The sequence below is a fragment of the Phascolarctos cinereus genome, unplaced genomic scaffold (genome assembly GCF_003287225.1).
Source record: "Phascolarctos cinereus isolate Bilbo 61053 unplaced genomic scaffold, phaCin_HiC Scaffold_1;HRSCAF=81, whole genome shotgun sequence".
In the NCBI taxonomy this organism is placed as follows: domain Eukaryota; kingdom Metazoa; phylum Chordata; class Mammalia; order Diprotodontia; family Phascolarctidae; genus Phascolarctos; species Phascolarctos cinereus.
In genome coordinates this window covers 206,348,647-206,369,203 of record NW_027555514.1, presented here as the reverse complement: position 1 = coordinate 206,369,203, position 20,557 = coordinate 206,348,647, and the positions used below count along the sequence as shown (strand labels likewise).

The window sequence follows — 20,557 nt, the reverse complement described above, 5'->3', positions numbered from 1 at the left end:
TGTGTATTGGCTCAACTTTCCCTCCAAGTTAGCAACAAACTGTTCCTGCTCAGAGAAGCTCTCTAATCTGTAGACATTAATTCTTCTGGTAGTCATTTTGCTTTGGGGCCACTGCTTTTGTGGAATGTGAGTATTTAGCTGGGAGAGGATAAGTCTGTGGTCAGTCTAACACTCTGCACCACACATTGCTTTCATCACTTTCACATCCATCTGTCTATTCTCCTTACAATCACATAGTCTATTAAATGCCAATGTTTTCTGCAAGGGTGCATCCACAAAATTTTATTGCATTTAGGTAAATGGAAGACAGTGTTGATGATGAGAAGGTCATGAGATGCTCAAGGCCTCAGTAGTAAGTGACCATTGCTCTTGCTGTTTCCAACTCTATTCCTCCCAAGGGCTCCCTGCCATGTGTGGTAGTCTGAGCCTACTCTAGCACTAAAGTCTCCCAGAATTATAAGCTCATCCTATTTTGGCACACTGATGATAAGGGTCTCCAGATCTTCATAAAATTTTTCTTTGACCTCATCAGAGTTTGTCATGGTGGGAGCACATGCACTGATGACAGTGATGTAGCCTTTTCCTGCAAGTCGCAATCACATGTCATGAGCCCAACACTCATCTTTTGGTATGCGTACAAGTTTGTTTACTAGGTTAGTTTTGATTGCAAATCTACACCAGCTTCATTGTGCTCCCTTTCACTGTGGCCACTCCAGAAAAATACGTATCCAATTCCAACTTCAATAAGCTGGCCTTCATTTGCCAGCATTGTTTCATTCAGGACTGTTATTTGGATATGATGCCTGCTGAATTCTCTCACAACAAGAGCTGTTTCAGGCCTAGTGGATTTTATGCTGTCTAAAAGTGTGCTCACATTCAATGTATTGAAGGTAAGTGGAATCCTCTTTGCAGAAGTTTTTGTACATTGTGTGTGTGTGTGTGTGTGTTTCAACCACAGGGTGGATTAGGCCAGAGTTGGGTAGGCAGACAATTTTTAGGCCACCTTTTCTAGCCCCTTCCTCACACTAGGAAGTGAGCAGTGTGATCTGGCTGCTCGGGGGCTACCAAATCCCACTGCTGCTTCCAGGGAGAAGACAACCCTATGGCCTGGGCTGACTGTGTGCAGAATTGTGACTACAGTTCCCAGTATATCTGCACCTGCCGCTTTTTCACTTTTCTGTCACCACAGGACTTTGAGATGCATAGGACTTTGACATAGGTAAAAATGGTAAAATGGTATGGGTGATATCTTTTGATTCATGCTTAAATTGGATTTAAGTGAGATGGAGCTGCACAAAGTCATCAGCTTCACTCTCTCTTCCAGAGTCATCACAGTCCAGTGGCAGGACAGAGTCAAGACAGCTGGTGATGGCACCAGATGCAGTGGATGACGTTGGCATCTTCAATGGCTAACCAAACTCTAAGCACTCCACATTGTTTGCTTCCACTGCCTTCATGGCCATTGAAACAAATTGTTCTCATCCACCCGGGGAAGTCTTCACATGCTTAGGGTAGTCACCCCTCTAACTCACTGATGGGTTTGAAAACCCTCAGTTACCTTTAACCTGGTTTAGCCCATCTCCTAAAACGGTTTACTGGGGTGTGTGCACCGTGCATGCTACAGTTTCTTGGAGCCATATGTGAGAGTTAGGTGGATCAAGTGGACACCAAAGTTGGAAAGCAATCCTGAAAAGGGCTTGGAAGCCTCACACCCTATTTCACTACTCTTAAGTTGAAGCCTTCAATTAATATTCCATAAATTGAGCACAACAGCAGCGAATTGTGGTCATAATAGAAGGACTTAAGCAATGATGCAGTTAATAAAGCCAAAGTTTAGTTTTATGCTTGCTTTCAGAGTTACTTCCTTTTGATCTGACACAAACAGAAGTGTTTAAAGTCAAGGGTGTTGCCAACTTTTCATTGTCTAAGGAATTTTCTTATCAGGTCACATGCACTAGTTTGTAACTTCCTGTCACAGTGTATACACCCTAATTTGTTTCCCTGGTTGTCTTTATTTTATTTGTGATCAACTATGACAAAGGCCAGATATTTATTTTCTACTTCCTGTTTCATCAGCAATCAACTAGAAAAACTTAAAATTGAACAAATAGATAGAATCTTAAAACTAAAATTTGGATTATATGGTCCTGGAAATATTCAAATAAATTTAAATAAAGGAGGCAATCAGCCACACTCATTTGTTGTTCTAATAAGTTCTAATGAATACAGATTGGACTATTGGGAAGGGGTATCTTACTTATAAGCGTAATCTGTATATTGTTACTATATCTTTGAGAGGAAGTCAAGTGAACCATGAAGACATCTACCACTATAAAAAAAATTATTGGAGATCCAGAAATGCTCCCAAAATCTAGACTAGAGGGAGATTACAATGCCATAACAATTTTGAGAAGAGACTCAAAGGAAAAAATAGATTTTTCCACAAGGACTAAATTATTACCTAGAAGAAATGAAGCAAGCAAGAAAGAACAGAAAGAAAAGCTCTAGAGGAAGGAATTGGAAGAATAGTTTTAGAGAAAAAAACTAGTAAACCTTACCCAAGTAAAGACTCCTTGAAAACTAGGATAAATCAAATGAAAATCAATTATTCCAAGAGAGCAAGAACTATTAGAACAAAATTAAAATGATGAAAACAGAAAGAAAATGAAAGACATTGGATATCAAAAACAACTGACCTGAAAAGCAGGTGGTTGGACTTCCTGAAAATCATTACTTAAAAAAAAACTAGCTCGAGTCTGATAAAGCAATTTAGAATTTTCACATTAATTGATACGATATGTGTAATGAATATACTAATAATTTATTTTTCTCAAGAATTGCCTCACTGGCTCCAGAGTCAGAGCTCACAGTGCAGCTTAAGCTGATCAATGAAAACTCTGACAATGCTCACAATCACTGGACCTTAAATGAAGCAAGTCAAAGATTGTAGAACCTGTTCCCATCACAGAACTCTGTTTCTGTGCTCTAGGGCAGGTGGTTACAATCCCCAGAGACTTAACTCCAGATTTACTGCATTGAGTAAATTGTAGGTTTCTCATAGAAAATCACTAAATGATTGTTTATAATCCACATTCCCTACTTGTGATTTAAATATATAACCTGTGTTTTTACTTCAGCTAAGAGAACATTCCTCACTCTGAAATTGATTAATTAAACTACTTGATTACTAGCACTCCCATCTCTAGGCCTACTTGCACAGCTTCAAGCATTCTCGGGTTAGAGACTGGCTCAGTAAAAATCCTGTTAACAAGTCCTATTTCAACATCCTTATAAATGAAAACTGCTAGGATCTTTAGAACTAAAGGGCTAAGTAAAGACAGAAAGAATCCACCAATCATTTTCTGAAAGAAATGCCAAGGGGCAAAGTTCCAGGAATGTCATAAATAAAACACAGAGCTCCCACATCAAAGAAAAAACACTACAAGCAGCTAGAAAGGAGTTCAGGTACCAAGGAACTACAATTAGAATTACATAAGACCAGTAGTTTCTACTATAAACACGGGATCTTGGAATACAACATTCCAAAAAGCAAATGATGTGGGCTTTAACCCAAAATAACTCACTCTGCAAAAATGAATATAAGACTACAGGTGAAAAAAGTGGAACTTTAATAAAATAAACGTATTTCCAAGCAAACGTCAGAACTAAGTAGGAACTCTGAAATATATGTCCAAGAGTCAAGAGAAAACTAGAAAAGTAAATTTATTGACTAGAAGCAAATTATTGGTTAGAAGGAACTATAAATTTATTGGTTAGAAGGAGCTGTATGATGATATGCTTATATTCTAATAAAGGGAAAAGGAATGTCCTTCAAATAAGAAAAAAAGAGGGCTAAGGGCACACATTGATTTTAAGAGGGGAAAGAAAAGGAGGGTAAAAATAAAACTGTAGTGTAAAAGGAATGAGTAAGAGAGTGAAACTTGCTACTCCTCATAAGTGGTATAAATAACGTGGAAGTGGGAGTGAGGAAGTGAGCATTAGATGAACCTCAATCTTGTCTTTATTGGCAAAAGAAGGTTGAACATATGCAAATAAAAGTTTTATACAATAAACTCAACAGACAGACAGGTTGGGATGGGGAAGGTAGGTTAAGAGGGAGTATAACAGTGGGGAGGTAATAGTCATAAACACAACAAACTTCCTGATTCTGAAGGAGGGGATTAAAAGAGAAAAGAAAAACAAAGAACTGGAATCTAAGAGGGTGCCTTTCATTTGGGAAATGGCTGGACAAACTGTGGTATAGTGATGTAACAGAATATTATTGCATCAGAAAAAAATGATGAGATAATTTTAGAGAATCCTATATAAAATGAACTGATGCAGAATGAAGTAAACAGAACCAGAACAATTTATTCAAGGACAATAATGTTGTAAAGAAAAACAGCTTTGAAAGAATAAGAACTCTGATTAAAGCCGTGATGAAAAATGCCTCCAGAGAACTTATGATGAATCATGTTCACCTCCTACGAGAGAGATGGGCTCAAGGTACAAAAAATAATATACATTTTTGAACATGGTAACCGAGTGGATTTGTTGCACTGCCATGCTTATATGTTACAAAGACTTTTTCCCTCTTTGTTTTTTGTTTTGTTTTATTTTTAGTTATAGTAGTAAAAAAAGTTACTGAAACATTTTTAATTTTTTAATTTAAATTTTTAATTTTTAATTTTTTAACTCAGCAGAGAATAAGAGTTTCAAAAAAAGCACATATCATCAAGTCCTAAAATAAATCAAAACCAGGAGCTGAGGAATAAAGAGTCTTTAATTGAAATAACAGGGTAGTATACCTGTTATAGCTACAGGAAAAGTAAGAAAAGTTCTGTTATACGGGGGACATAATATAAACCTGATTGCACAATTTAAACTTGGCTAGTGTCTTGGATTGATTTTAGTTCATTTTCTTACATTTGCATGATTTGCACCTAGTTCACCCTAATATATTGCTAAGTAATTCCACTAAACAACAAGATGGAATACTTAAATTCTACAAGAATTAATATTTATAGATGTTTCTTTTCTTTTTTATGGCCAGACCTATGATTTCATTGGGAGATTCATAAGGCTGAGAACTCCTTTTACTGACATGCAGATCAAAACCATTCTAACTTCTAATCTTAAAGAGTTGTTTGGGTGCAATGGTGACTTGACGTTGGTTATACAACTAATGTGTATCAAAAGGACTTTGACCCAGATCTTCCAGACATCAAGGCTTACCTCCTATCCACTATATACACAACCTTTTATTTAATTGCTTTGGCTTAATTAACTATGAAATTTCTACAAAATAATCATCCTTATCAATGCATATTTCAAAGACCTATATTTCCATTGGGGGTGAATACTCCATTCATTAACACAGGTCTCAATCCATTGACAGAAAGGAACATAACAGATTAACATAACAGATGCTTAATAAATACCGGGTGCTATTGATGAAGTTGTTTTTCAAAAATCCTGTAAAACTGGCTTGCAATTTTTATTCTGCTTGCACTCTGGCCATTATTGTGCAAGTTTATGTAAGGGTTTTTCTGTAAAACCCATTTCAGGTCTTTACTAGAATATATAAGAGGGCTAAGATTAGGAATTTGGCTGGGCTAGCAGAAAAGAAAATGACCTTGCCCAGTGGGCTTGGCATTATTTCTGTGTTTGTTTCTCACCCACACAGCTTCCTGGGTGAATAGGTTCAAAACCTGGCAAGCCTCTTCCCAAAGGTGCTTAATAGTCTACTTGTCATTAGGCAAATACTCACTGCCTAGTTTATAGTCTAGCTTTCAAAGGTTAAAATTAAAATCACCATAAGTTAGAGTGAGCTCTTCCATAGTGAAATAAAGCCCTATTATTCAAAAAAGAGAAAAAGACTAAACCTAAAAGCATTAGCTAGCTGGAAGGGTCCAGAATCACAGAATTTAAGAGCTGGAAGGGACCCCAGTGGCCATCTAATTTAACTCAGTTCTCTGTTTTAAAGAACAGAGGCTAAAAATCTCCTACTGGGGAGATGGTAGACTTCAGTACCTAAGACTCTGGGTGAACAAGACAGAAGTGTGGTGTAACAAAGTCTAAAGAGGAAAAAGTGGTCAAAAGTGTCCAATGCAGCATAAAAAGAAGAATGAAGACTGAGAAAACACCATCAGATATGACAATTAAGAGATGATTTGTAAATCTGGAGACATTATGATAACGCAAACCATAATACAAAGAGAGGAGAAGAAGTGAGGCCAAGAAATGTAGACAGTCTTTTCTAAGAGTATGGATGAGCAGGGGAAAAGAGCTTGAGGGGTGTGAGGGGCCAGTGAAAGGTGTTTTTTTTAAATGACACTTAATTATGTTAGAAGACAATAAGGGAAAGAACCAGTAGACAGAGAGGTCAAAAATTACAGAGAAGGGGGATGAGTGAAGTTGCAATCTGTTGGAGAAGACAGTCGAGAATGACATTCAGAGTATACATGGAGGGATCGGCTTGGCAAGGAGAAGGGCCATATTGTTGTCAGGAACTAAGGGAAAGTAGGAGAAAGGAGATAACGACATCAAAGATTTTTGAAATGAAGAAATGGGAAGAAGAAGCTCAAGTCAAATGGCTTTAATTTTCCCATTAAAATAAATGACAAGGTCCTCATCTAAGGGTTGGTACAGTAGAGGTAGGGGAACCTTGAGGAGAAAAGGGAAGGTTTACAAAATCTTTTGAGGGACTCAATTAGGAAAGAATAATACCTTGTTGTAGTAAAGGACTGGCTGAAGATGGATAACATGAATTTATAATGTACCCATAAAAGGCCATTAATACATATTTGCTTTGGAAAAAGCACTACATTTGGAACCAGAGGTCCTGAGTTTGAATCCTGACTCTGTTATTTACTACCTGCCAATTTCCTCATCTGTAAAATGAGTAAGTTGGACTAGATGGCCTAAAAGGTCCATTCCAGTTCTGAATTCTATGGTTCTATTTTGCAGAAGAGAAAACTGAAGTCTAAAGAGGAAACACGTTTTGTCCAGTACCATGCAACAAATTAGTTGCAGAGCCTGGTCTAGAACTCAGTTCTCCTAATACTTACTCTAGTGTATTTTTTACTACACCATTCTGCCTCCTGTTCTCTTGGCATGTATTTAAAAATATATTTCTGGAAGGGGAATGGCACAGTATATGAGATCAAATATAGGCCAATCGTTGTGAAAAACAGCATTCTACATCCATAGGAATTCTATAGAAACAGTAGTGAGAACGGACATTGAAACCTGTTGCTTCAGCAGCAGGGAATACACCTTAAGAGAAGACTTATTTTACCTTATGGTGCTTGCAACTGTTGGAAGCAAAAATTAGATTAATTTAGAAACACAAACAAATTAATTAGAGTTTCTGGATTCCTTCATATCTGAAACCTTTTAGGAATGGCTGTGATTAAATCAGATGATACAGCTAGTGTTTTCTAAATATTAAAGCACTATATATGCATATATATTAATCATTATTAATTACTATTAAATATTTAAAATAATAACACTTGGCATTTATATAATACTTTAAGGTTTCCAATGCACCTCACAGATATTATCTCACTTTATCCTCATAACCTCCCAAGGTAGGTGCTATTATTATTATTCCTATTTTACAGTTGAGGAAACAGAGGTGAAGTAACTCGCCCAGGTAACTACTAGGCCAAATATGAACTCAGATCTTCCTAACTCTGAGTCCAGTGTTCTATCTACTGAGCCACCTAGATACCTTAACGACAAGATTTTCTAAAAAAAGCTACCTGTGACTGACCCTGAATATGTATGGGTCATTCTTTGCTTCACTTTTGTGCTTTCCTTCAATGGAGAAGCAAACATGTCCACAGCTGGCAGGGTTTGTGGTAAAAAGGAGTGTGGACCTACCTCATACCAGATTGATTATGAGATCTTACTGTTAAATTTTCAGTGTGAGCATTTATTGATACCTCAGAAATTGGCAAATGCTACAAATCAGCACTTGATTTGTTTTGTTGATTGTCTAGCCTTAAGACAGTGATAGGGAAAATGTTAATAATGCAACTTAAACCTAACAGTGTATCATGCATTCTTTTGGAGAAAATTGTTGTTACACATTTACCAGCACACTCCTAGAAGGAAGTATTATTTATTTTGAATATTTTTGAACATTATGAATATTTGCACATATTTGAAAAGTTTTATTTTTTTCCATTATATTTCCAACATGATAACTATATTTCTTATAATTGGATTCTTACTTCAAAGCAGCCAAGAAAGGATTAATTTTTTCCACTGCATGAATGTAATTGCATATAAAATCTCCCAAGCTGTGAGAGGCTTAATGTTTTCATATTACATACATGTCATTACTTACATATCAGTATTAATGTCCTAGGAATTTGCTAACATTTTTTTGACAACCATCTACTGCTAGGCAATACTGGAGTCAGGAAGATCTGAATTCAAATCTTGTCTCAGTGACTTACTAGCCCTGTGACTCTGGGCAAGTCACATAATCTGTTTACCTCAGTTTCCTCGTCTGTAAAATGAGGATAATAATAGCATCTACCTCACAGGGTTGTTGTGAGGATCAAATGAAATAATAATCATAAGTACTTAACACACTGACTGGCACATAATGTCATATAAATATTAGCTGCTATCATTATCATTATCATTATTATTATTATTACCAATATACATTTAAATGAGTGTCATTACATGTCCCTTCATCGATAGGAACAGATCTATGGACCACTGGTATAGTGACCTATAGCTCCCTGGTGAGGAAACTCTCTCCACCAATGTAGGTCAGCACTTCTCTACAACTTGTCATCTTAGAAAGTTGCCCAGAGCTGAGAGAAGTTAAATAACTTGCTTAAGTTGAGAAAGTTGGTATATGTCAGAGGTGTGACTTGAAATCATGTCTTCCTAGCTTTGAGGATAGCTCTAGAAGCTTTCATAAGAAAGCACAGAAAGTTGAATAAGATCCCAAGTTACTGCATCAAATAACAGTCAAAAAGCTTTCATCTCAAGAAATTAAATCTATAACAAAGAATTTATGGTATCATCAGGATAAAAACAAAACACGTTATCCATCAGAACAGAATGCATCAAATAGAACTAGATAGCACAAGGGTAAACAATACTATAGCAGAGAACTTACTTGAGGGCAGTCTTGTAATGGTAGATGGCTTCTCCATTACGACCTTGGTCTTTCAAGAAATTAGCATAATTGTAATGTACCTTGGCATTATGGGGCAAAGTTTCAACTCCTGATCTAAGGGGGAAAAAAAGAGGAAGTAAGGAGAAAAGCAAGTGAATAGCTCTGTTTAAGAATACTATCAGCTTGCTTAGTCTGTTTTCACTCTGAAATGTTATGCACTTATATTCAGAATATAGCTACTTTGATCTAATTAAGGTTACCAAAAACCTGTTCAAATGCCTATGAAAACAAAAAGTCATATGCTTTTTCAGGCATACATGCTAATACATACATCCACAACATAATATCTTTCTTCATGTAGATCTAAAGGCCTTTTTTACATACCAGAAATACTGACTGAACAGAGAGAAGAGCCAAACAGCCCTTTATATGGAATTTACTTTAGAAACATAATGAGCTCACATTCCCTGATTGATAAATGGTCAAAGAAAATGAACAGGCAATTTTCAGAAGAATAAATCGAAGCTATCAATACTCCCATGAAAAAAAATGCTTCACTATTGGTTAGAGAAAATTCAAATTAAAACAACACTGAGGTACAACCTCACACCTATCAGATCGGCTAACATGACAGAAAAGGAAAATGACAAATGTTGGAGAAGATGAGGGAAAATTGGGACACTAATGTACCGTTGATGGAGTTGTGAACTTATTTTTGAGAGCAACTTGGAACTATGTCCAAAGGACTATACAACTGTGCCCAGAGATACCACTACTATGTCTTTATCCCAAAGAAATCAAAGAAAAGAGAAAAGAATTTTATTTGTACAAAAATATGAATAGCAGCTCTTTTTGTGTAGCAAAGAATTAGAAATTAAGGGGGTGCCCATCAATTGGGGAATGGCTAAACAATATGTGGTATATGAATGCAAGAAAATACTATTATCCTATAAGAAATGATGAACAGGCTGATTTCAGGAAAAACCTGGAAAGACTTACATGTACTGATGCAAAGTTAAATGAGCGGAACCAGGAGAACACTGTACACATAACAGCAACATTGTGTGATGATCAACTGTGAAAGACTTAGCTACTCTGATCAAAATAACGATCTAAGACAATTCCAAAGGACCCATGATGAAAAATGCTATCCACCTCCAGAGAGAGAGAACTGATGAACTGTGAATGCAGACTAAAGCACGCGTTTTTACTTTATTTTCCTTTGTGGGTTTTTTTTGGGGGGGTAGGGTCTGTGTTTTCTTCTGTAACATGGCTAATATGGAAATGTTTTGCATGACTTCACATTTATGATCCTAACACCTACATTTATCATTTAAATGGAGTTTTTTGCTTTCAATTTTCTTAATCTCTTTTTTGACTTTTCAGGATTTTTATTTTAGTGATTAGTTATTTTATTTTTTCTTTGTTTTTCTAGTGTTGTTTCCCAATTCCTTGATAAATTCTTACAATCTTTTATTGATGAATGTGTTTAGTGATATAATGTTTGCCCTAAGGACAAAAGTTTTGGTATGTTGTCTTATTGTCATTTTCTCTGATGTAATTTCCTATTTTTTCTATGATTTTTTTCCTTTGATATACCAATTCTATAGGATTAAATTATTTAGTCTGAAATTAATATTTAATCCCTTTTTCAAAGGCCCTTTATGTAATAAAAATTTTATTATACTGTTGTTAATAAAAGTTGTGTTTAATTTCTGCTTTTCCAAACTTATTTGTATAGGTTTTATGCCTCAAATCATGGTCCATTTTTGTAAATGTACTACCTCTGGCTAAGAATCATATAAAATTCTTTCTGTTTTCTGAGCTGACTTTCTCAATTTAGGACTTTTAGTAAACAGAGGACACCCTGTAACAGAGGTTATCACAAAATAAATTGGAATCCACAGAAAAGTTACAAGAAACACAGCACTTTCAGTAGGGATTTTAATACAAAGCACACCCTTTCATTCTTTTGTGTCTATTTTAGGAACAAACTTCTCTTTTACAAAGCTCTGATTAAGTAACTACATTTGAGTTCTAAAAGTATTACTTTCTAAAATATTAAAAAATTAAAAATTAAAATTTTTTAATATAGCAAGTACAGTATATAACCATAATCTCCTTTCTAAACCAAGCAACTGGTGAATATACTACATGCCTCTTTTTTCTGTTGTCTTCCTTTTCTTTATCTCATTTAATAGTTTTTATTTCCTTACTAGAACCCATGACTGTGTGTATATGTCTCTTTCCCTTGAGTTTTCATGGCTTTTTCCTTTTTAAGTCTCACAATTCTTTAGGATGCCAAGTCTGAAAGAAAGACACTTTCCCAGCCTGAGATTTGTTCACATGACCCATAGAATTTACCAATATATTAACAGTGAGCTGCAAAGTTAGGTCTAGATGAGACAACTAGAACATGATCAACCTAAAGCATAAATAGTAAAGAGGATAGAAGGAAAAGTGTAGAGGATTGCATAAATGTACCATTCGTATCTTTCTCTAAACTTCTGAAACAAACCTCTGAAAATGTTTGACTGTACATTGTACATGACTCAGGATTATTTAGGATTAAATAACTGCATTTTCTTCTTTAAAAAAATGCTCTAATTACTTATGTATATTTAAACATCCCAACGGTACAGTACACAATGTCTAATTTAATCCTCACTAAACTCCTGTGAGATAGACATTATAATATTAGCTGTATACTACCTATTTGATATATGGGAAACTTTAATTGAAAGAGGTTAAGTTGTAGATCCAAGGTAACACAGACAGTAAGTAGAAGAGCCAAGATGGGAGAGGAGGCCTTCTGATTCAAAGATTCATTCACCATACTAGAAAAGATTCATGTACCATACTAGAAATTGTCATTGGTCTCTAGAAGTCTCCATTCTAAAGCAGGCACACAAAGCGATGTAGTACAATGGAAAGAATGATGATTTGGAGTCAGCAATCAGGGTTAGCAATATCCTAATCCCCTGACCTTATAAAGCTAGTTTTTCCTTAAAAGATATTAAAGCCATCTTAAGATTTAACTAGCTCAGGATACTAAAAGCTCAGAATAATGACATCACTTCCTGGCTGTTTCAATACAAAATGACTAAGAAGAGTTCTCTCCTTGCTGGTTAACCAAACCAAGGTAAGGGAGCTTTGTTCAGATAAATCAACTCCATGTTTCCTTGTTGTGTTTCTATTCTTCTCCTGCTAGGGCTGACTAAATCTTCCTTTGTCAATTACTGAATGATCTACAAGTACCTTATTCTATTGCAATATCAAATATTGACTGCCAGGAGACTGTCTTGAGTTAGATTCAGCTCAAAACATTGCCTGGACTCTCTATGTATTTGTGGCAGTGTGTTACAGGTGCTTGTGGGAAGTGAGATGGGAAAAGGATGTGTTGCACCAAATTGCACTGTAGTAAACACCTGTTCCTAAAATCTAATTAAGTCAGCCAGTAAGTAATTAATAAGTATTTATTAAGTGCCTACTCCATGTCAGGCACTATGCGAAAGGTAAAACTCCTCTATCTTTGAGGAGTTAAAAATCTAATGCATTTGGATAAATAACTGATTTTGACTGAGGAAGCATACTGGTAAGGGCTTAGAAGCATTAGAAAGAGACCTTCAACCCTTCACTAGTACCCCTAGATTCTAAGGAGAGATGTAGTAACTCCCTTCCAGAGATAGGACCTGCCACTAACAATAGGGGCTGGGACAGTAGTCCCAGAGTACTGACAAATACAAAGTATCTGAAAAGGCCAAATGTCAAAAAACACTATGTTTATGCTAAAGGGCCAGGAGGAAAAGCTAATTCGTCTATATTGAAAATTGAAAGAAATATGAAAATCAAACAATCTAGATCAGGAGTGAATCCTTGCAGTCTACTCAGAAAACCACAAATTATGGAGAGTTTTGTGGGCTATGAGACTGTAAGCCCAAGTTTCATACCTCTGATCTAGGTGATGGAAAGATGAACTTCCTTGTTAAAATAATGCTTACATGTGTTCTGGACATGGGCAATGCTCACGCACTTTCCCAGTCACCAATGGAGTGAAGCAGGGCTGTGTTCTTATTCCCATGCTTTTTTAGCACAATGTTTTCAGTGATTTTTGTTGAACACCTTCAACTAGGACAAAAACAGCATCAAGGTCAGCTACTGCACTGACAGTAAATTATTTAACTTGAAAATGCTGCAAGCCAAGACTAAAGTGAAGAGAGAGTTCGTGCATGACTTTTGGTTCACAGATGTATGGCTTGACTTTGCTGCTTGTGCTAATTTTGGCCTGACAACACCAAGAAAACAAAAGTTCTCCACCAGCCAGCACCACACCATCCATACATGAAACCATCATTTACAGCAAATGGAGAAATTCTGAATGCTGTAGAGAAGTTCACTTATCTTGACAGTAAACTTTTCAGGGATGTCCACAAAGATAATGACACTGATGCACACATTGCCAGAGCTAGCTGAGTGTTTGGGAGGCTCCGAAGGAAAGTATGGGAGAGAAGAGGTATTAAGTTACCTACTAAACTGATTGATGGTCTAGAGTCATTTTACTGACCTCGTTGTTGAATGTCTATGAAACCTGGACAGGAAATTGAATAGCTTACATTTGAATTGTCTTAGGAAGATTCCAAAGATCACAGGGCAAGATGAGGTACCAGACACTGTGGTCCTTTCTTGAGCTGAACTGCCAAGCCTCCAACCTCTACTGTAGAGAGTGCAACTCCAATGGGCTGGCCATGTTGTTCAAATGCCAAATGTACATTTGCCTAAAAGACTATTTTACAGAGAACTCATACAAGGCAGGCACTCACAAAGAAGTCAGAAGAAGCAATACAAGAACACTCTGAATGCCTCTTTGAAGAACTTTGGAACTGATTTTGAGACATGGGAGGCACTGGCACAGGACCACCCAGTATGATGTGCCCACATCAAATAAGGTACTGTGCTTTATGAGCAAAGCATAATTGCAATCGCTCATAAGAAATAGGAGATGTGCAAATTTAGAGATATCTCCACTCCAAATGTCCATACAGACTATTTGTGCCCAATCTGTGGTAGAGCATTCTGAGCTTATATTGGTCTAATCAGCCACAGCAGAACACTCTTTCCATTGACCCAGATATAGTAATGTGGTTTTGGTCCTCTTTAAGTAAGAGGGATAACAACTTTAAAATCACATGTGCCTGACATCAACAATAAATATTTTAAAAACAGAAATAACAGTATTTACTTTTTTCCCTTATGAGGGTTTCAAGAGAATAAAAGTGTATCACAACTATTATTAGATGGTATACTATTTTAACAAATATTAGTGAGGTAAAAATAGAAGAGACAACTCATGAAGTGAGAATCCATTCAAGGTAATTTTGGCAGGTAGGCATTTCAATGCATATACCACTGGGCATGGATTCAGGAAGACCTGAGGCCAAATCTGACTTCATATACATTCTAGCTGTGTGACCCAGAGCAAGTCATAATTTCTGTTGGCCTCAGTTTCCTCAACTGTAAAATAGGAACAATATTATTCCCTACCTTACAAGTATTGTAAGGATCAAATGAGATAATATTTGTAAAGCATTTAGCACAGTACCTAGCACAGAGCAGGCATTTAATAAATCCTTCCTTCCTTTCTTCCTATATTAAGTATATGAATCAGGTACATAAATTCCAAAACTAAGATCTATCACAATTCATCCAGATACTGGCTGAATATAACTTCTCTAGCGTAGAGATGCTAATTAGCTGAATCAGAATAGAAATCAGTGTCCTGGTCACCAGGTAAAATCTTAGTTGAAAGCACAGTTCAACTTTGTGTTTTCTAGTTGATATATATCAGCAGCTTCTACATTTAACAGAGAACAATAGAATTTGCTCTTAATAAATCAGGGTTTTTTTAAAATTCTGTATTGCTTTTTCCATGCAAAATGAGAATAATAGTTATCCTCATCAGAGGCTGTAACTCATGTTGATCTGTATTAAATGAACTATTTCCTGTTATTCCAAGAAGCTGTAGCATGCACAGTGGCCACACCCCAGTCAACCTCTTGGCAGATAGACTAAACCAGGTTGGGGTCTCAAACCCATCAGTAAATCAAGGAGCTGTCTACCCCCAAGCAAATGAAGACCACCCTGTAGAATGGGTAGATGAGAACAATTTATTCCAATGGGCATAAAGGAGACTGAAGCAGGTGCTGTGGAGAACTCAAAGCCTCATCAGAATCAAAGATGCCAAGGTCATCTATTGCATCCCAGACCATCACCAGCTATCGTGACTTTTGTATTGCCATTGGACTTCAATGACTTAGGAAGAGAGAGGCAGATAACGTTGTGCCTCATTTAAATCCAATTCATGAGCAAGTCAAGCTATCACCCCATGATGTCACTGGTGAAGAATGAACAATAATATCTCTGTATTACATGATACACAAGGTATTTCTCTATCTTCTGCCATTTGGTGAAAACTAAATCTAGCTTTAGTGAATAAGATTTTTTTTAAAAAAAGCAACATGTGTAAGAGAAAGAGCATTAAATTAAGGATCAAAAGGTCTGAGTCTAATTCCAGACTTCACTATCACCTAGCTATAGTACATGTAATAAGCAACAAGGCATACTGGAAAGAGCTCGAGACTGGCATGAAAGAAAGTAGGTTCAAATGAAGGCTTTTACATTAATCAGTTGTGTGAACACAGACAAATAATTTTACTTTTCTCAGCCTCTGTTTTTCTTCCTCTGTAAAGTAGGCTCTTATACTAGCTTTTCCTAAGGTTCCTTCATTTTCTGAATGAGAATTTATGATCCTTCATCACGGACTCACCAAATGGCCTTGTCCCCTTTGAGGAGTATAGAAATAGGAGCTAACCGATATCTTGTATAAGGTATCTAACCTCTCTGTACCTCAGTTTCCCTTTCCCTTCCCTTCAATGATATGAGATATGCTTACTGGGAAACCCTAGAAAATCAAAGCTGGTGGTTTGTTCCTACTGCAGTTAATGTTTGCATTGTCTACCAGATGATATAAACTAATGTTTGCATGCATTTGGCTTAATTAAGTTTGATTGCAAGCACTGAGAAGTGAAAGTCTAATTAGTTTTTCTATTGTGCTAATTAGCATAAGTTATAGAATACTGGTAGTTTTACTCAAAGTAATGATATTTCCATTACTTTAAATTTCTGAAACAAGAAAAAATAAACATTAAAAAAGTAGGATCATGAATTTTAAGAAATAGTTATACAAACTTTCCAGAGTTATATGTGTCAATCACCATACTTGGAGAGGAGTCAAATAGGCTCATATTTGTAAACATGCGTAAAAGTGTCAACCACTATTAACTTCTACAACATGGAAGTAATAAGTCAATTTCTGATCATGCTATTTGTTTCTGTTTTTTTTTAACATAAATTTATTTATTTTTAGTTTTCAATATTCACTTCCACAAGTTTTTGAGTGCCAAATCTCTCACCCCTCCCCCCACCCCAGGATGGCATGCATTCTGGATACCCCTTCCCCTAGCCTGCGTTCTCTTCTATCTCTCCCCCCTCCCTTCTCTTATCCCTTTCCCCTTCTATTTTCCTGTAGAGCAGGATACACTTCTGTACCCCATTTCCTGTATTTCTTATTTCCCAGTTGCATGTGAAAACATTTTTTTAAAACATGTGTTTTTAAAACTTTGAGTTCCAAATTTTCTCCCTTCCTCCCTCCCCACCCACCCTCACTGAAAAGGCAAGCAACTCAATATAGTTTGTACATGTGCAGTTATGCAAAACACTTCCATAGTAGACATGTTATGAAAAACTAACTCTATTTCCCTCAATCCTATCCTGCTCTCCCATTTATTCTGTTCTTTCTTTTGACCCTGTTCCTCCTCAGAAGTATTTGCTTCTGATTACCCTCTTTCCCAATCTTCCTTCCTCTCTATCACCCCCCTGCTCTCTTGTCCCCTTCTCCCCCTATTTTCTTGTAGGGTAAGACAGATTTCCATACCCAATTGAATGTGTATGTTATTCTCACCTTAAGCCAAATCCTATGAGAATAAGATTTCCTCATTCCCTCTCACCTTCCCCTGTTTCCCCTCCACTGTAAGAGACTTTCTTTTTTTTGGTGAGATAATTTACCCCATTCTACCTCTCCCTTTCTTCTCTGAGTATCATCCTCTCTCATCCCTTAATTTTATTCTCCAGATATGAACCCTTAATCTTCAATTCACCCTGTGCCCTCTGTCTATCTATCTATATATACATATAATTGTTTTCCTTCAACTACCCTAATACTGACAAAGTTCTCATGAGTGACAAAATATCATCTTTCCATGCAGGAATGTAAACAGTTCAATCCTAATAAGTCTCTTATGATTTCTCTTTCCTGTTTACCTCTTCATGTTCCCCTTGAGTCCTATATTTGAAAGTCAAATTTTCTATTCAGCTCTGGTCTTTTCATCAGGAATGCTTGAAAGTCCTCTATTTCACTGAATGACCATTTTTTCCCCCTGAAGGATTATACTCAGTTTTGCTGGGTAGGTGATTCTTGGTTGTAATCCTACCTCCTTTGCCCTCTGGAACATTATATCCCATGCCCTGCGGTCCTTTAATGTAGAAGCTGCTAAATCTTGCGTTATCCTGATTGTGTTTCCACAGTACTTGAACTGTTTCCTTCTGGCAGCTTGTAATATTTTCTCCTTGACCTGGGAACTCTGGAATTTGGCTACAATATTCCTAGGAATTTTCCTTTGGGGATCTCTTTCAGGAGGAGATCAGTGGATTCTTTCAATTTCTATTTTGCCCTCTGGTTCTACTATATCAGGGCAGTTTTCCTTGATAATTTCTTGAAAGATGATGTCTAGGCTTTCTTTTTTCATCATGGCTTTCAGACAGTCCAATAATTTTTAAATTCTCTGTCTTGGATCTATTTTCCAGATCAGTTGTTTTTCCAATGAGATATTTCACATTGTTTTCTAATTTTTCATTCTTTTGGATTTGTTTTACAGTGTCATGATTTCTCATAAAGTCACTAGCTTCCAATTGCTCTAAGGAAGTATTTTCTTCAGTAATCTTTTGGACTTCCTTTTCCATTTGGTCAATTTTTCTTTTTAGGGCATTTTTCTCCTCATTGGCTTTTTGGACCTCTTTTGCCATTTGGGTTAGGCTATTTTTTAAGGTGTTATTTTCTTCAGTATTTTTTTTGGGTCTCCTTTAGCAAGCTGTTGACTTGTTTTTCATGATTTTCTTGCATCACTCTCATTACTCCTCCCAGTTTTTCCTCTACTTCCCTTACTTGCTTCTCAAAATCCCTTTTGAGCTCTTCCAAGGCCTGGGACTGATTCATATTTTTCTTGGAGGCTTTGGATGTAGGAGCTTTGACTTTGTTGTCTTCTTCTGGTTGTATATTTTCATCTTCTTTGTCACCAAGGTAAGATAATATAGTCTGACTCTTTTTGCGCTGCTTGCTCATGATCCCGGCCAATTACTTGAGTTTTAAACTCTTTGTTAAGGTAAGAGTCTGCTTCCAATGTGGAAAGAGTACTGTCCCAAGCTTCAGCGTTTTGTATAGCTGTTTTCAGAGATACTTGTAGGGCCCTGTAAATTTTCAGTTCTTCCAAGGTGGTATGATAAGGGGGTGAGGTGTTTACTCCTTTCCTGGCCTGTGACCACAAGTACTCCTTTCTGTCCTGTAACTGTGAGAAGGGGTTCCTCTCTACAGCCACTACAAGCTCCACCATGACAGTGCTCCTCCTCACCCCAGCACCGCCGCCCAGAACTGTGACCCAGATCCACACATGGGCAAAGCAAGAGATTCCTGCCTCAGCACTGGCAAAGAGATCCCTGCAATCCCTGTCTGATCAGCCACTGGATTCCCCCTCAGTCTGTGGGCCAGAAGCTTGGGAAGCAGCTGCCCCTCCCAGGACCATGCTCTTGGGGAATGGAGCTGAAACCCTGCCTTCCCCTGTGAGCACCAATAGAAACAGACCTTTCCCACTGACCTTCTAAGTTGTCTTTGGCATTTGTGGATTGAGGAGTCTGGAAACCTCCACAACTGCCCGTGATTCAGTCCTGTGAGGCCTGCTCCAGGTTTGCTGCGGCCTGCGCGCCCACACTGCGCTGCGCTCCCAGCCTGGTGCGATACACCTTTCTGATCAATCATCCAGGTTGTCTTGGGCTGGAAATTCATTTCACTCTGTCTTTTTGTGGGTTCTGCTGCTTCAGAATTTGTTTAGAGACATTTTTTATGAGTATTTGGAGGGGTTTGGGGGAGAGCTCAAGCAAGTCACTGCTTTCATTCTGCCATCTTGGCTTTGCCCCCCCTGATCATGCTATTTGATATAAATAGCATATACCAGATTAATCTTTGGTACATGCTAAAATTATAAAGAGGAGAAGTAAATAATACCACTGTTGCCACAATTGTTTTATGTGCTGAATTAATAAATATCCATGTACAACTCACAAAAACTGAACGTGGTTTTTTAAGAGAGATTTCAGTTTCAGTTTCATCACACATCTGTAAAGTTTGGCTATTTCTGATTACTCTTTTACAACACCACTCACATCATTTACTTGCTCAAAAATCTTCAACCGCCCCCTCTTACCTACAGGTTAAAGTTCAAACTCCTTAGCTTTTCCTTACAGGCTTTCCAAGGTTTGAGTCAACCTTATCTCCCATTATTCTCCCATATAAAAACATCACTCTGGATAAAATGTCTTCGAATATCCCTTGAGCTTTTGGTGTATTTGGATTATCCTTCCCATTTGAAATTTCATCTTCCTTCCTCTTCTACTATCAAATCCTACCCATCCTAAAAGTCCCAACCTAAATCTTACTTCTTCCATTAAACATTTTTCACCACACCAGGTAGCAGTAATCTTGCTCTACTCAAACAGTCAATTGAAAAGTATATATTAAATATCTGTTTTATGTCAGGCACTGTGATGAATGCTAGAGATACAAAGACCAAAAAAAATACTGTCTTCAAGGAGTCTAACTACAGTTGATACCTCTGTGTGTGTGTATACATATATATGAATAGGTATAGATATATACACGTATCTACATAGATGCCAATATCACTATAGATAGTAAGATATGTGCAAAATCAGTACAAGATGATTTTGTGGGGAAGGCAAAAAAAGCTGAGGAAATCAGAAAATGCTTCATGTTGAATGTGGCTTTTGAATTAAGTCTTGACCACTTTATTTGGCACTTACCATTTACTGACAATTTCTCATTGGTTCATATATAATCTCTTCAATTAGATCAAAAGTTCTTAAGAGTAAGGGTCCGTGTCTTATACTTCTTTGGATCCCAATTGATAGTACCTACCTCAGAACATTTTAGGTGCTGAATAAATGCTGAATGATTAAATAATCATACAATCTTAAAAGATAATATTTGGGTCTAGATGAAAA

The 20,557-nt window shown here is 36.9% G+C and overlaps 1 protein-coding gene across 5 annotated transcripts in view; it reads right to left on the bottom strand.

Annotated features, from left to right (window-relative positions):
- The window catches only part of TMTC1 (transmembrane O-mannosyltransferase targeting cadherins 1), a 320,486-nt gene that overhangs the window by 114,273 nt on the left and 185,656 nt on the right, over window positions 1-20,557 (bottom strand). For 4 of the 5 annotated variants that reach the window (XM_020975837.2, XM_020975835.2, XM_078156680.1 and 1 more), the window contains one exon: window positions 9,152-9,265. The exons of the other annotated variant lie outside the window; for it this stretch is intronic. In XM_020975837.2, the coding sequence (XP_020831496.1) occupies window positions 9,152-9,265 (114 nt within the window). The remainder of the gene's footprint in view (window positions 1-9,151; window positions 9,266-20,557) is intronic. 5 annotated transcript variants of the gene reach the window in all.